At 44.3% G+C, this 16,155-nt stretch overlaps 2 protein-coding genes and 1 non-coding gene across 4 annotated transcripts in view; all 3 read left to right on the top strand.

Annotated features, from left to right (window-relative positions):
• The first annotated feature begins 450 nt into the window (after positions 1 to 450).
• Positions 451 to 14,075, top strand: TSGA13 (testis specific 13). The gene is made up of 7 exons (XM_036078539.2): positions 451 to 518; positions 2,815 to 2,893; positions 4,881 to 4,952; positions 6,013 to 6,237; positions 10,800 to 10,939; positions 11,752 to 11,879; positions 13,822 to 14,075. The coding sequence occupies exons 1-7, from the start codon at positions 451 to 453 to the stop codon at positions 13,986 to 13,988; spliced, it is 879 nt and encodes a 292-aa protein (XP_035934432.1). The 3' UTR covers positions 13,989 to 14,075.
• LOC118526981 (U6 spliceosomal RNA) lies at positions 2,387 to 2,489 on the top strand. The gene has a single exon (XR_004912914.1). It is a non-coding gene; the product is annotated as a U6 spliceosomal RNA (small nuclear RNA).
• Positions 14,076 to 14,349: 274 nt separating the features above from the next.
• COPG2 (coat protein complex I subunit gamma 2) overlaps positions 14,350 to 16,155 on the top strand; it is a 118,107-nt gene continuing 116,301 nt past the window's right edge. Inside the window, exons 1-2 of one of the 2 annotated variants that reach the window (XM_036078268.2) lie at positions 14,350 to 14,469; positions 15,644 to 15,696. In XM_036078268.2, coding sequence (XP_035934161.1) covers positions 14,433 to 14,469; positions 15,644 to 15,696 — 90 coding nt within the window. In that variant the 5' untranslated portion in view covers positions 14,350 to 14,432. Of the gene's footprint in view, positions 14,470 to 15,643; positions 15,710 to 16,155 lie in introns of both variants that reach the window. The other variant, XM_078059567.1, reaches the window with a different exon arrangement.

The raw sequence follows: 16,155 nt of genomic DNA, 5'->3' as shown, positions 1-16,155 counted from the left end.
AAACTAGATATAAACCTTAAACAATCACTTAGTGGCACTGTCAACACTAACACAATCTTTCCTCCAAACCCGCAGGCTTTATAGGAGCTTGGGCTGATAGGTCTATCAAAGTTCTACTTAATTGCCAAGACCCCCATAATTCGATCCCATCCTACCTATATCCACTTTTATGTCTTACTACCTAGAACAACAACAACAAATACCTTCTAGGTAGGTGACTTCACACACCATCTTACAGGGTCATGGCTCAAGCTCCACATCTTTTAGGAAACATCCCTCCAAGCCTCACTGACCTCTCTTCTCTAAATGGTGGCTTGTACATCATCAACTTTTAGCTTCCATTTTAAATTGTCTATATATAAAAAAAATGTAGCAATTCCTTGCCACCCTCTCCCCACATCCACATATACACACACTTTCCCTAGCTTCACAGGCCTAACATATGGGAGCATGGTTGTATTGAAAGGGGAGATAAATGAAAGCACCATTGTTCTCCAACTTTCTCCCATGACTGACCCGTGAGTCAATTTTATTTTATTTTTTTTAAGATTTTATTTATTTATTTGACAGAGAGAGACACAGTGAGAGAGGGAACACAAGCAGAGGGAGTGGGAGAGGGAGAAGCAGGCTTCCCGCGGAGTAGGGAGCCCGATGCGGGGCTTGATCCCAGGACCCTGGGATCATGACCTGAGCCGAAGGCAGACGCTTAACCGACTGAGCCACCCAGACACCCCGAGTCAATTTTATTTCAGGTCTTAATGTAGGGAAATCTTACCACTGTCTAAAGGAATTAGAATATTATCTTTTAATCATTTGGTTAACTCTTTTCATTTTTACAAGGCCCCAAGAGATGAAATGACTTACCTAACATATTAGCATGTATTTGTCATTCTTGTTTCAAATTTAATGGTCACTTCCTCTCCCCCCCACCCCTGCCACCCCACCATTTACCACCTAAGTTCTTGAGGACAAAGGTCATCATGTCTAGTGCATTTTCTGCATTCACAACAACACCTACCAGTCTTCTCTTTCTCCCACACAGGATCAAGAACGGGGCTGGGCACATGGTGTGCACTAAGGAAGGAACGGATTGAATTGAGCCCCTGCAGAACGTGGACTCTTTGGAGGCATTGAATTTGGCCTCTGGGTGAATACTTACCTTGGATTGGCCCACTTAGCAGTGAACGGCAATGGGCCAAAAGGGACATACCAAGTGTGTAGTTTTGTTTGCCCCACTAAGTTATGAATACCATTTTATACAAACGTATGTTGTAGTATGGCCATACCACCCTGAACGTGCCCGATCTCGTCTGATCTCGGAAGCTAAGCAGGGTCGGGCCTGGTTAGTAGTTGGATGGGAGCCCATATCACTTTGAACAGGTCTAGTCTCAGAGTAGACTCTCATTAAAAATGTTCTAATTGACTGACTGTCCTCAGGTCAAAACCCAGATCTTGGTGTGTGTTTCATGCAGCAACTAGAGTAGCGTTATCAAAAGGAAAGCTCCCGACTGTCCTTGTCGACACTGCTGGACTGAAGGAACATTTTTCCCACAGCTCTATGCCTTAAATTGGCCTTAAAAAAGAGTATCTAGGATCCTGTGCTCCCTTTGAAATAATAAAGAAGCATTTTGAAAAGTGCTATAATAAAGATTATAGTATATTATTATGAGATAGCTTAAGGTAATAGGACACATCAAAAGGGTACCAACTTTAAGATGTTAACTGGGGATGAACTTATTTTGGTCTACCCACAATGTGTCACCTGATCCCCTTGAGACTATTTTTTAAGACCTCTGGCGTGAGTTAATGATGAAGTTGGTAGGCAGCAACAGATGGAAGTGAGCCATGCTTGGATGGGACTTGATCCTGGATTCGGGATGATTTGTACCACCCTACAGCTGTTGACCTGCCAACTACATATCTTGGCTATTTCTACTTTTCTTAGTTTGGTCCTTGCACTGCCACCCTCATTTTTTAGAGGAGAGAGGTCTACTTCAAGTAGTCCCAGGCTCCTACTTTAATGTAAGCTAGTTTAGTACCTAAATAGGAACTATCTCCAAGGAGGAAGCAGGCCATTTATTTTAATCCTTAACCCAATCTTACTGATGAGCATCTTTCACGATGTTTAGGCACTAAATGGGTTTAGTAGAATTAGTCAAGGAATCTAAAATACTTTCTTACTAAATATTGTAATGTCTGTCTCCCTCTTTTCTCCAAAAGGAACTGGTATCTGGGTAGGGGATCAAAAAGTAAGAGGAAGAACAGAGTATGAGGATATTTGCCATTGATGATTTTATCATCTTAGTTCTAGATAGAGAAACCTAGATATGGTTAGGTACAAGAGGGAGCCAGTAGTCCAAGCATGGTCATTATGAATTGGAAATTTGTGCTCATGTCATCAGCATATATACTAAAATTAGAATGATAGAAGATTAGCATGGTACCTGCATAAAGATGACATGCAAATTTGTGAAGTGTATTCAGTTGTGAACTCCCACTAATAATATCCCTCTCATGGAATCAGTTATTGGCAAAGGTAGAGTCATTTCCCTGCAGAGAAGAGTAGGCAGGTAGGCATTCAACATAGTAGGTGGTCTTTAAGGATACTTTTCAAACTGAAGTTTTGTTTTCCCCCAACATGCAGGCTGGATAATGAATCCTATTCTTTACTCTACGTATATATTCAATTAGTGATCCCCCAAATTGAGCTCTTCTAAGTCAGGCTCCCAAACTTCATTGAGGGAGATTGAGAACACGCCAAAGACCAGGCCTCAGAGTAAGAAAATACAATTGGATATTCTGCTTCTTTTTTAGGTTTCAACAAAGCAAATCAAACATTCCAGGAACCAGCTCAGTTAAACTTGAGAAAGGAATAGTGATTGATAATGATGAGGTAAGAAAGAGCATTAGAAGAAAGAGAATACTTTATTTATTTATTTTTTTAAATTATTTATTTATTTGACAGAGACACAGCGAGAGAGGGAACACAAGCAGGGGGAGTGGGAGAGGGAGAACAGGCTCTCTGCAGAGCAGGGAGCCCGATGGGGACTCGATCCCAGGACCCCAGGACCATGACCTGAGCTGAAGGCAGACGCTTAACAACTGAGCCACCCAGGCGCCCCAGAATACTTTATTTTTCTTTTAAAGATTTTATCTATTTATTTGACAGAGACACAGCAAGAAAGGGAACACAAGCAGGGGAAGTGGGAGAGGGAGAAGCAGGGTCCCTGCTAAGCAGGGAGCCCCCAATGCGGGGCTCCATCTCAGGACCCTGGGATCATGACCTGAGCCAAAGGCAGAAGCTTAAAGACTGAGCCACCCAGGCACCCCAAGTTAGAGTACTTTATAAGTTGGGTTCTCAAACTTCCTGTTGAAAAGCAAAAAGGGGTTAAGATTTATATAGAGAGCAAGGTTAATTTATCCTAATTTTATGAAAGGGAAACAGAGACTTAGAAAAGAACCAGGGACATATCAGCAACAAATCAGGGCTAGAAGCCAGGGACCATAAACTTATCTTAGAAACCCAATGTAGCTAGACTTTATGCTCCTCCCCACCAGCCCCCTCTCAAAAAAACAAAACCAAAAACCTACAAAAGAAAAGTTTTCACATCTTTCTCTCAAAATTTTCTGAGACTTCTATGATTCTGAATATATACATCCTATCTGTGAAGCAGATTGTTCATAATATATCTTTGTTTTGAACAAAGGGACTTCAGTTTTCCAAAAAGATAATAAAATTAAATCATTGCATCTTTGGATTTATCTCTTCCCATTGTTCCTCGTGGAATGCATGGCATGGCTCTGATAGTCCTGGTCTGTCCCCCCAGCCCCTGGGCATTGCCAGCCCCTGGCATTTTCCTCCCCTCATGGCACAGTTCTGTCCCACCCTTACTTCTTCCCTCTTTTCCATTCACATTCATGCTTTTCTCACCTTTCAATGCACGTTCCCGTCCCTCTGCACCCCATCTTACCATATCACCTCCTTGGGGGCATGGCAGTCTTTGGAAATGCTGATCCAAACACAGGATTGTGCCTGCTCCTCTTTTTCTGATTTCTGATTATGCCGAGCCCAAAGGCGGTAACTCAGAGCTTTTCCCTCCTTGTGTCCTCATCCCTTCGACTCATCTCTGGGTGACCTACAGCTGAGCTAGAGGCTAGGCAACAACACCGGGGTCAGGGAAGGAGAGGCAGGGGCCCAACAACTGTACAGCCGAGACACGACACTCTATCCGTCTGCCAATCACCAGCACGTCCACCAGCGGAAAAATGCAAAGTGGTGGACAGGAGTAGTACTGACATTCAGTTATTTTTGGTCAACATTTCTGGAAGAATCACGTACTGTAGAAATATTAAAAACAAAACAAAACAAAATGCACCATTGTTTCTTCCTTCCTCCATATGTCTGCCTCCATCTCGGCAGGCAATGGTCCCTGGGGCTCCCGTCCACTACGACCCTTAGGTGATTGCCCTTTTACGACTTGCTTTTCTCCTCAGAGGGTGTCCTCCATGTTGATTTTCACCTGATTTCTTATAGAAGTGGAAAGGGCAGAAGGAAGAGTTCTGATGCCGCGGAGTGATTTGTCCTCGTCTGGACTTCGATGCTGCCGTTACTTACTCCCCCCTCGTGGCTTTACCTGCCATCCATAGAGTGGGTCCACGTGTCCATGTACAAGCTTCCCTGGTGGGATGCCTCAGAACCTAGCTCTCTCTGCTGTGGTCCGCATTCCAGAATCCCAGGGTGCAAACCTTGAAGCACGGTGTTGTCCTCACTTAGTTTAAATGAGAGACCGGTTTTTAGTCAGATGGAGTGGAGGTGAGGAATGGAATACTGTGTAGGCTTGGTGCAACTTGAAACCACTGATTTCAGTTATTGTCTCTAGATTTGTGATACAGTCGGGCAATCAAAATTTGTTCTGAAGAACCTTCAGCATTACACGGTCCATCCGAATTTGGTAGGTGGATTCATCCCCCCAAGGTCCCTAAGAGTAAGGTCCAGCAGCGGTGCCACCAGCTTCTGTGACTGCACAGGCTTGTAGCACAGGGAAGCAGAGCTGTCCTGGGACACTTACACCAGGGGCAGTGATGAGTACGGTGACGGTGAGGGACAATGGAGGAACTGGGAAGAAGGTGGTCCCTGCGGCTGATTTTTTTGGTATTTTTTTAGAGAGAGTGCGCAAGCATGCGCACGCAGAGGTGGGGTGGGAGTGGAGGGGCAGAGGGAGAGGGAGAGAGGGAATCCCAAGCAAGCTCCACACCTAGCATGGAGCCCGCTGCAGGGCTCAGTCTCACTACCCTGAGATCATGACCTGAGCCAAAATCAAGAGTTGGACACCCAACCGACTGAGCCACCCAGGTGCCCTGCAGCTGATTTATTTTTAAGTTGAGAAAACCTATTTCTAATCAGGAGGTATTCTATTCTCTCCCTCTCTAATCCTCTGCCTCCTTCCTATAGACAGAAAAGCAAATTTAGTGGGACAGCCCCTTCTCCCACCACATCTTAAATGACATGTTGTCTTTTGTGACTTCTTTTCCTTTATAAGGTTGTGCTTATTAGGCACATTAATGTGGTTGTGCCTGCGGAAAAATGGTGGGTGGGAAGATGCAGACAGGCGCTGTTTTGGGCTCCCTGAACAAGGAAGGAGCTTTGGTCTCTGGCAATTTCTCCCTTTGCCTCAGAGAGAGTTGTAGAGAAGGCCATTTAGGCTTAACACGGAAACTTCTGTTTGCCCCATCGTGTTGGGCAAGATGTGACGCTTTTTCAGAAGAACTAAGTCATCTTGCTCCTTTTATGTGGAAACTTTTCCAACTCATTTCCTCACCCCTTAGACTATTTGTGGGGACTGCTCTGAGAGCAGAAAGGGATGGGGAGGTTCAGATATTTTCTGTAAAACAAATTTCAGAGCAGATTTGTCCAGCCTATGTACAGCCTCTGTCCCTCCCCTAGCCAATTGATTTGTTAATCTTGCCTTGATCTAATCCCTTTGTCTCTCTGGAAACCTCTGTGTTGCTCAGGCCCAGTACTATGAGCCTTTGAAGCCCACAGCCCTGCAGAAATTCCTGGCTCGAAACAGGAAAATCAGAAGCTTCATGTTAAAAGTAGCAGAGTACGATCAGGATAAGACCTTACTGATTATGACCAACAACCCACTTCCCTGCCCAACTGACCAGCAAGGAAAGGACATGGCCCCAAAATACTTTTCCAAGGAGTTGCTGCTCAAGGTAATGACACATGGGGAAGCATCCTGGCATCCTGAGGAAGGACCCCCAGGAACTGGGAGCTAGCTTGAAGAAGGGAGTTAAATTAACAGGGAAGATGGTATTCAGGAGCCAGCTTCTTCCTTCTTTCTCCTTGCTATGTACTTCACACATACACACACACAGACACACAGACACACAGACACACACACACACACACACACACACACACACAATCTGGAGAGCCTGAGAGAGACTCAGAATTGCACAAGCTTGTGCCATGAAACTTCATTGCATGGTCCTAATTAGAAATTGTTCCTCCTTGGCCAAAGACATTTAGTTTGTAATTAACCAAAGGTAAAATAGCCACTGGCTTTCTAGTTGAGTATAAAGCAGTAAAGGATAAATCAGGAAATGAAGAATGAGGAACAGAAATAACTAAATGGGAAATGAGTAAAGGGTTATTATGCTTTACACCCACTGCTTTTGGGTGTCAGGAGAAGTGGAGAGGAACAGAGCAGAGAATTTACTATCATGGCAGCCAGACATTTGGGACTTGATTCTACACTATAGAAGTTCATGTTCAATCCAATAAACAATTGCTGAACATACACTAAACAAAGAACTAAACTATAAAGATGCTTTCAGAATAGTTTCTATCTGGAAGGAACTTGGAGTCTAGTAGGAGACATTGCTCAATACATGAGAAATATAAAAGTTACTATAACACACCAGGATATATAGATAATAAGAGAATATGTGAGATACAGAACTAAAGTAGAATAGAGCTCTGTATCTTTGTTGGTGAAAAGGGAGTCATCAGGGAGGTTTTACAGGGGAGGAATCCCCTGACAAAAGAATGGGAGAATATCCCCATCAGAGGGAAAGGCAGAGGCATGAAGACCCGCGAAAGTGAGGCACATTTACGGAGATGTGAAAGAGTAAATGGGGGGGACATAAAAGGTATAATCAAATTGGCATTTTAGAAAGACTGTTTTTGGAGGTTGGGAGAAAGATGTGTTCACTGTGGAAGAGATACAAATCAGAAAGATTAGTTGCGATGTTACTACAACAGTCAAGGTGAGAGATGCTGAAGAATTGGACTAAATAGCAGAGGAAGTGAAGAAAATAAATTTAAAAGATATTTAGGAATCAGGATCTAAAAAAGATCTTGACAGCCTTGAGAGCAGGCCTAATATGACAAGAAGAAATTGAATGAAGTGAAAGTGCAAACAAAAGAATCTAATTATCACAGAAATTACCCAAGACAGACCCTTGTGATACAATGTGGTGAATTTGAGGTTCATGTTTCCTTAGGTCCTAGATGAATGGCAGTAAAACTTCCTCTCCAAATGGAGGGTAAAATGCTAATATGCGGTGATACATGCTGAACATGAGTTTGTTAACGAATTCATTGCCTATGGTCTCTTGGGTCTCAGAATTTGTGCCCTTTGAGCATAAACTCAGTGGTCAGTTCTCAGTGGTTATGGGTAATGTACACTGAGAGAGGAATGAATGCCGGGCTAGGATTGTCCTACTCAAGGTAGAGAAGGAAATACAAGACTATCGTGTAGCTTGATGTAAGAAGAACTTTCTTCCAACAGCTGGTACTATATGAGCCTTCCAAATCACATGCAGGACCTGATCACATTCATGAGCAAATTGTGCTACCGGCCAAATTGTAGTAATAGAGTTAAGGCACTGATTGTCAAAGACTGACACCATGGTAATTCTACAGGCTCTCTGGAACAAGTGCCCAATATCTAGAATGCTTCTTTCATATTTACGCTGCAACCCCCCTTTCCCTTGCTAGACAAATGTGACAGTATTTAGTGAGCCTAAGATCGTATACAAAAGAAGCATTCTTTTGCTATGCGCAGGCACGAGTATAAGAAAAGGGTGGGTTCCAGCAGGCAAATCGAAGATCGGAGCAAGCATGTCTGTCACAGGGATGGCTAATCTCACAGCCTCTTCTAAGTGAAATGGCCCTACCACCACCCATGAAGAAAAGGATGCCTTAAAGTCTTTGATTCTATGACCTTTAGTAATGGTGAAATGATAATCTCACAAAACATCCCATTTCATGACCTTTCCACTGCAGACCTGGGACCTGAGGGGGACACCAGACCCAGTGAAGCAAAATTCATAGGCTGATCAGTGACCCATGGTACAGATTGGTATCCTGAAATGAAAACAAAAAACCCCCCAAAAGCCAAAACCAAACCCTCACCAAAGTCAACCAACCTATCAACAGCCAAAAATCCCCAGACCGATCAGATTCCTGCTTCCAGGCACCTGAGTTGGGAAAGGGGAAGATGAAGGCAGTGGGAATGAAAGCTGAAAGGACAGGTAGAGAGAAGCCATTAAAAAAAAAAAAAAATTAAACCAGGAGGAAGAGGGGAGTATAGGGACCATGAAATCAGAGGAGGGGCAGGATAAAGTTCTAGAGAAGTAGAAATGAATTAGCAGAAGCTATAGGTAGAAGAAACATACAGAATAAAGGTAGGGAGTAGACACGGTAGAGAGAGAGAAGGAAGCTGACAGGGAGAAAGTAGGAGACAGGCTAATGATAGGGCACCAGAGATGAGATACACCAACTCATGCCATGGTAGTCCTTAGCTAGTGCTGTCCTGAATCCCAAATACTTTTCCACTCCTGTTTTTCTGCCATGAGGTCTAGCTCTGGTAACGTTTCTGCTCTTTTTGCGGCCAGACTCTTAGCTCCTAGGCACATGTGCTCTTAGAGTAAAACCTCTATTTGTTGAGGTAACTTGAACAGAAGTTCCTCAAAACTGGAAGAGCTTAAAGAGAACGAGTACAGAATTTAAAAGACATGGTTCAACAGTAAGTATTTTTTTTTTTTAAGAGGCTTTAAAATTCTGTGAGAATCATCTCAGTATGTGTCATTTAATCAGTCTGGTCATTCATTTAGTCTTTCATTGATTCAACAAGGATTTATTGAGCACCTAACTTTGTGCCAGGCACTGTTATGGGTAGTAGGGATAGATCAGTGACTACACCAAAGTCCACCCGAATGAAGTTTAATTCTAGTGAGGCAGACAGACTGTAAGTAAGCAAACAATCACACAGATACTGTAGAATGTGATAAGTGCCATGACAAAGCAAGATAAAGGAATGGAGCACGATGGGTGTGAGGGGCAATTTTAGATAGCGTAATTAGACGAGACTCTCAGAAGAGGTGATGACATTTGAATAGAGACTTTAACAGGGTGATGGGATGTGTCCTGCTGTTGCTAGCATATTGTTTTCATTTCAGATTGCCACACATTAGGAAGAACATAAACAGTAGCTTTCTCAAATGAGTTACAGGAAAAATCAGGAGGATAGAGAGCCCAAAGCCAGATCACAAGAAGAAAAGTTCAAAATAGGAGCAATGTTGAGCCTAAGAGAGGAGAACGAGCTTAGAAGGAACGTGATGGATCTCTTCAAATTCTTTAAGGACTGCGGAAGAGACACTAGATTTGTTCTGTTTGGGCTATCGGCTAGAAGTTGTGGGGGGGACAGCCAACAGCTGAGCAAAGAGGAAATAGGTTGAGTTTTTAGGTACAGGAAGATTGGCCACTTGATAGTAATATTGTGGAGGGGATAAGAGAGTCAGATGAATGGTTAGACTGGGTGACCTTTAAGATCTTTCCTTAAAGTCTTTGATTCTATGACCTTTAGTAATGGTGAAATGATAACCTCACAAAACATCCCATTTCATGACCTTTCCACTGCAGACAGAATGGAATGTGAATGAGGCAGTCATCTTTGAGAAAAGAAGGTAGAATCCCATGGATTTCTTTCCCAATTTATTACCAAGTGCTCAGTTTCCTAAGTGATTCACTAACTGAATCCTTCTCAAAACTGGGTAAAGTCCTCTACCATTCACTTCAAAGGGCCACTGGACAAATCCAGTCAATGACTTAAGACACTGACCAAGCTTTGGACATGTCATCTGGCAACAAAACAAATGGGTTCAGAGTTCCCACCCCCCACCTCTCATCTGCAGTTTAGCGTTCTGTGGTTTCAGTTACCCACAGTCAACCTGGGGGCCAGAAGCAGATGATCCTCCTTCAGGAGTAGCCTAACGCTAAGTCATGATGCCTAGGTCACTCACCTCCCTGCATCTCATCATGTGGGCATTTTATCATCTCACATCAGCACAAGAAGAAAAAGGGTCAGGGCAGTACATTATTTCAAGTGAGAAAGAGAGAGACCACATTCACATAACTTTTCTTACAATGTCATTATTCTATTTTATTGGTTGTTATTAATCTCTCACTGTGCCTAATTTATAAATTAAACTTTATCATAGGTATGTACGTATATGAAAAAATATAGTGTGTATCTAAGGGTTTGGTACTATTCATGATTTCAGGCATCCACTGGGGGTGTTAGAATGTATCTTCTATGGATAAGAGGGGTCTACTCTAGTAGCCCACTCAGGGAACTGCTTCTTTTTCTTTTGATTTCAGTCCACTCTTCCCTCTCTGACAGGTTTTGTTGCATCATTTTAGAGGAACTGAAGTTTAGTCCAGGAAATTAGTTCAGTCGCAAGGGCTCAGCTTACTCCCTCACTTACTCTTCTTTCTTCTGCTGCAGGAAAGTTATCGGCACAAACCCCCTGAGAACTTCTGCCTACCCCTGATGTCTCAGAAAAAAAAGTTAAGGTCTGGGCTGAAACCAACCTTTCCTGTGACCCTGTTGGAGGATCCTACATCCAAGCGAGAACAGTGGTTTAGGTGAAGTCCCGGCTCTTGTACTCATTTTCTTCCTATCATTTCCTTATTCATATTACTATCTCTTTTCATCACAATTTAACAAAAGCTTTTTGATTGTAGGAAATATACATAATTGCATAATAATAAGACAGCTTTCCTACATCACCCCCAACCTCATTTATACCCTAATGAAAAGAAACAATAATGCAAAACTAAGGTTTTTCCACTGAGAATGATTTTCAAGAGTGAAAAGAAGTACTCAAAGATCTATGAGAGGAAATAGAACAACATTTTCTCTCAGTGCACGTGAAGGGCTGTAGCTTAAGAACAATGTGCTATGAGATTTCATTTGAAACTAGTTATAGGAGCAGCCCCCATCTAATGTGGGGAGGAGAGAAGAGATTTTATATTGTTTTTATTTTTTAAATTTTTATTTTTTAAAGATTTTATTTATTTATTTGACAGAGAGAGCCAGAGAGCACAATTGGGGTTGGGGTGGGGAAATGGCAGAGGGAGGGGGAGAAGCAGGCTCCCTGCTGAACAGAGAGCCCAACATGGGGCTGGATCCCAGGACCCTGGGATCATGACCTGAGTCGAAGGCAGATGCTTAACTGACTGAGCCACCTATGTGCCTGAGAAGAGATTTTAGAGTTCCTTCACAGATTTACAATGCTAGGTTCTAGAAGCATCCCTTCCACTAAGCAATACTCCCACTCCATACCAATGAGCACTCTCTGGTGACTGTCCTTTCTTCTCCCCCAGAATTAGAGTGTAGTGACTGGTTCCATTAACCCCCTGGCCTAGGATCTACTAAATGAGCTTTCTTTCTTAAGGTTTTCCACCAACAATGATTTCAAGAGTGAAGGGAAGTATTTAAAGGTCTATGCTTTGAGGAAACAGAAAAAAATGTACCCCCAGCTCAACTTTGCTTCAGTCTGTAAAAGAGATATGAGGAAAGATGGTAAGTTTCTTTCTTTTAAAGCAAAGGCTTACAGATCTGAGATGTGGGCAAGAGGGACAACCTTTGGGGGCAAGAGATAAGGACAAATCAACATCTCTTATGGAGGTTCTGGAGACTGTTTTTCCTTGTAGCCTGGAAGCTAAGAACTGTTAAGAGGCCTGACTGATACTAGGCTTTGGACCCTGTTAAACCCTCAAATTTCGTTTCTTTTATTTTTAACCCTCAAATTTCAAGAAAGCTCTAGGATAGTGTTTCCCAAACTACTCACCTACCGCTTTAATAGTTTGGGTCATATTGATGTATTATTTGCCTTGTTATTTATATAATGTTTTTCTTTAAAGGTTTTTTTTTTGTTCCTTTCTTAATAGTATATCATATGATATACTAGTTACATGTTTTTTTCTGACATACATTTAGTCAAATCTATAGTAATTAAAATTTAAAATATTTATGTATCACCCAAATCTGCCTTGTATTATGCATGTCACACTTTGTGGAAAACTGTCCTAGAAGGACCAAAGGATAAGTCTGTGGGTTTCAGAAGTTCATGAGTTTCTTTGCGGTCGAGACAGGACATGGTGTGGAAGGGGTTTGGGATAAGGTTTTATGGAAGAGAATGCAGTGACAATGCTCCCCACACATTATCATTCATTTAACATTGATGGGACAACTATAAGTGTTGAGCACTTATCAAGCACCAAGACTGTTTTTTTTCCCCCAGTCCTGGAATAATAAGTAGGGATATTTATTTCCTTCAAGGGAAATTCCACCCCTCCACCGAGGCAAGTTTTGAGCTTTATAAGCAAGATAAGATGAACATAAGTTAATAGCACATTTAGTAAAGCTGGAGTTAAATCTTAAATGACTATATGTAGGATATCAGCAGTTTGGTTTAAGTCAATATTGGGGGAAAGAATTTCTCTAGAATCTAGAATCTAATCTAGATTAGAATTTCTCTAATTTTTCAAGGGCATGAACCTTTAAGGATCTACCCAATTTACATTTCTAAACAGAACACTTAATATCTCAGTCTATAGCAATTAGTAGATTTTTGGTGACTTTACAGTTTCTCCCAAGAAAAGTGAGTACCTACTTACTTTACTTATGCATCTAAAGGGCCCCTTGTGATGCTTTCCCTAAACAAAGACAGTTGGGGGGCGGGCGGGGGGCTGTGAAGTTGAAACAATGTCTCCACTTCAAGTAAAAGAGACTGCTAGCAAACCCTCCTTCTGCCAATAGCCAGTCTCGTTCCATGTTTGCCAGGCATCCAAATAAAGAAAGATTACGTAGAAAATGGTTTGGATGGGGGCCATAATTGGATGGGGGCTGATTAGGAGGCTGTCCAAGAGATGGATGATAGGGCCAGAATGAAGGTGATAGCAGTAGGAATAAGGAAACAGATCCAAGGGATATTTACAATACATACTGCATCAAAAAAGTGCGAGGGATGGAAGCAAAAAGAGCCCGGGATGGAAGCCTCCAAGGACAGGCAGAAGTTGAAAGAGAATCTGGATAAAGTGAGGACACTGAAGCCAAAGGTAGAAACAGTTTCTTAGGTACACTCTCAGACAGGAGAACGGAAAACCACATGCAACTTTAGGAAAAGGCCCAGAGGAATATGAATATACAAGTGAATGCATCTTATTAAGAGTTATCTAAGTGTCAATATGGTTGCAGGTGGAATCATTTGAAAGGGGTGGGATGAAACAGGGAAGACTCCAAACTAGCAGTGTCTTAAACTGGGTTTTGATGAAGGGAAGGGATCCAGAACTATAAAGAAGGTTGGGCATGGTAGTCCGTGGTCCAAAATTTACCCTCTTGCTAAGAGTAAAGACCAGCTTCCTGGTCCCTCCAAGTGGGTCTCTTTCCTGCCTCACACTGAGCGTCCTTTTAGATCCTCTGGAAATCCACATTTACCACGGTGCCCTGTGCTTTGTTGCAGTCGCCAAGTCAGGGAGTGACCTGCCGACTTCCAAGCTGATTTGGGAACCACTAACCCTTTCGTCGCTCCTGGAAGAGAAACTCACCAGAACTGTGCCAGGGGAGAGCACCTTCCGCAATGGAAGGGCCCAGCAGTGGGTTATAAAAAACGCCACAGTCGTCAAGTGAAAACAAACCCTCCAAGCTTCCCCACCTCGGTCTCCAGAGACTAAGGGGCCTGCAGAAGTCACCATCCAGGGCGTGTCAACCAAATAAAATCGCATTCTGCCCGCTCCGGGCTTGGGCTGCCCGGTCGCTGGCAGGGTTGGCCAGGGCCAGCCCCCGTCTCCGACCTGTCGCTGCAGGGGCCGGGGGGCCGGGACGCAGCCACGGGGCCCCAGCGCCTGGCCCCGCCTCCGCCCGACTGGGGGAGGAGGAGAGGGCGTGGTCGCGTCCCTAGGGGACCAGAGCGGCCGCGGCAGCCGGGGGAGGGCGGGCCTTCTCCCCGAGTGACGGGACGGCGACCCAACCGGCGCCTGAGCACGGGGCCGGCCTTCCTGCAGCCTCTTCCGCTCGCCGGCTGCGGCGCCTGGGACGGTTGCGGTGGGTCTGGGCGCTGGGAAGTCGTCCAAGATGATTAAAAAATTCGACAAGAAGGACGAGGAGTCTGGTACGCGCTGGGCTTCTGACGCCCACCCTCAGCCGCGGGGGCCCCTTCCCCGCCCGCCGCCACCTGCTCTCGGGGGCCGCGGACCCGAAGGCGTGGGCGCCGGTGTGCCAGGGGGCCGGAGTTGGAGCCCGCCCCTCCCTCCGCCCGGCTCCGCTCTGCTGCAGCCTGGGGCCTGCCCCTAGCCCCTCCCCCGGGCGCCGGAGCCTCCCCTCGGGTCGCGCGCTCCGGCCCCGCGCCCGCGCGCCGCGTCGGGCAGCTCGGCGGCCCCGCCCCCCGCTCCCGCCCCCTCCCCCTCCCCCTGGCGCAGCCCCTCGGCGCAGCCTCCGCCGCGCTCGCCGGGGGTGGGCTGCCCGCAGAGGAGGCGGGCCCACGGCGCGTGGCGGAGGGAGTGGGTGCGCGCGTGTGAGAGCGGGGGGTGCTGGTAGTGGTAGGCCCAGAGTGGGTCTGGGCTCGGCGGGACAGTATGTGCGTGCGTGTGTGTGTGTATGAACTTGGAAGTGCCTTGTACCTTCCAGTCTTCCCGGGGACCTTAACTCTGTCCGCTTCCCAGGGGGTTAAGACTGTCCCATGGTACATCGGTCATTTAATGCTCAGGCATCCAAAAGTGAGTTGCGTCCAGAGCAAATGGGGAAGATGCCAAGCCACCTAAAAACAACAAAACCCCCCAAACTCCCAAACCAAAAACCCTCAGTGTTTGGTGCTGCTTTCCCATGGTGTGGTCGAGGTTTGGGTTAGTAAATCTCCATGGCCCCTTCCAGCTTGATAGGATTCTTTGCTAACTCTTTTCTGCTTCTCAGTAATTGTTGGAAACATGTAAAATAGTGCTTGCCTTTGGGAAATCCAAAGGGCCCAGCCACAGTCTATCATTAATCTTAGCTGTGTGCACATGACATATACTTGTCACATTCGTGTGAAAAGCGGAGAGGGGAAGAAGAGACTCATTTTGGGCAGGGATCCTGCAAAAGAGTACAGGATCTTCAGTGACTAGCAATGACAGCTAGTACCAGAATCAAAATGATTTTATTCAATTTATATGTGTATTAGTAATGATTGTCACTGTGATATCCAAGTGGTCACTTCACTTAGGTGAGCTATCCCAAGCATTCAATACCCTTCTGTAGACAATAAGTTTGTCTAGGACAGCTCTTAAAGACATTTTTTGTTTATAATATAGGTAGTGGCTCCAATCCTTTCCGGCATCTGGAGAAGAGTGCTGTCTTACAGGAGGTATGACTTGGAAGTATGCTGTGTTCTTTTCTATTCCATTTTAGAATGGTGGGCAGAGAGCCCCTGGAATATGATGACCCAAAATAAGAATTGAGGAATGTAATACTGTGTTCGGAGAATACAGACTTGAGGGAAAAGGAAGACGGGTTACTTATCCTAGGAGGGTCTAGAGCTTATAGAAATGTAAAAACATGTAGACTCTCCCACATGTTGATAATTTTAAATAAAATTCCGAAGAGGTGTTTAGTACAAGGTTACTGAAGGAAGTTGTAGACATTAAACTAATTGTATTCAAATGCTGTAGATAAATATTGTGATTCTTACTTAACACATAAAGCCCATAAAGTTGAAGAACCTGATCTAAAGGAAGGAGTTAGTGTGGAATGGAAAATCAAGACCATATTTAATAATGTATCATATACTATGGTAAATTGAAAACTGTAAGCAATTAACATTATT

This window comes from Halichoerus grypus, chromosome 12, assembly GCF_964656455.1.
Source record: "Halichoerus grypus chromosome 12, mHalGry1.hap1.1, whole genome shotgun sequence".
Classification (NCBI taxonomy): Eukaryota; Metazoa; Chordata; class Mammalia; order Carnivora; family Phocidae; genus Halichoerus; species Halichoerus grypus.
This window is presented reverse-complemented; position numbering and strand designations above follow the sequence as displayed.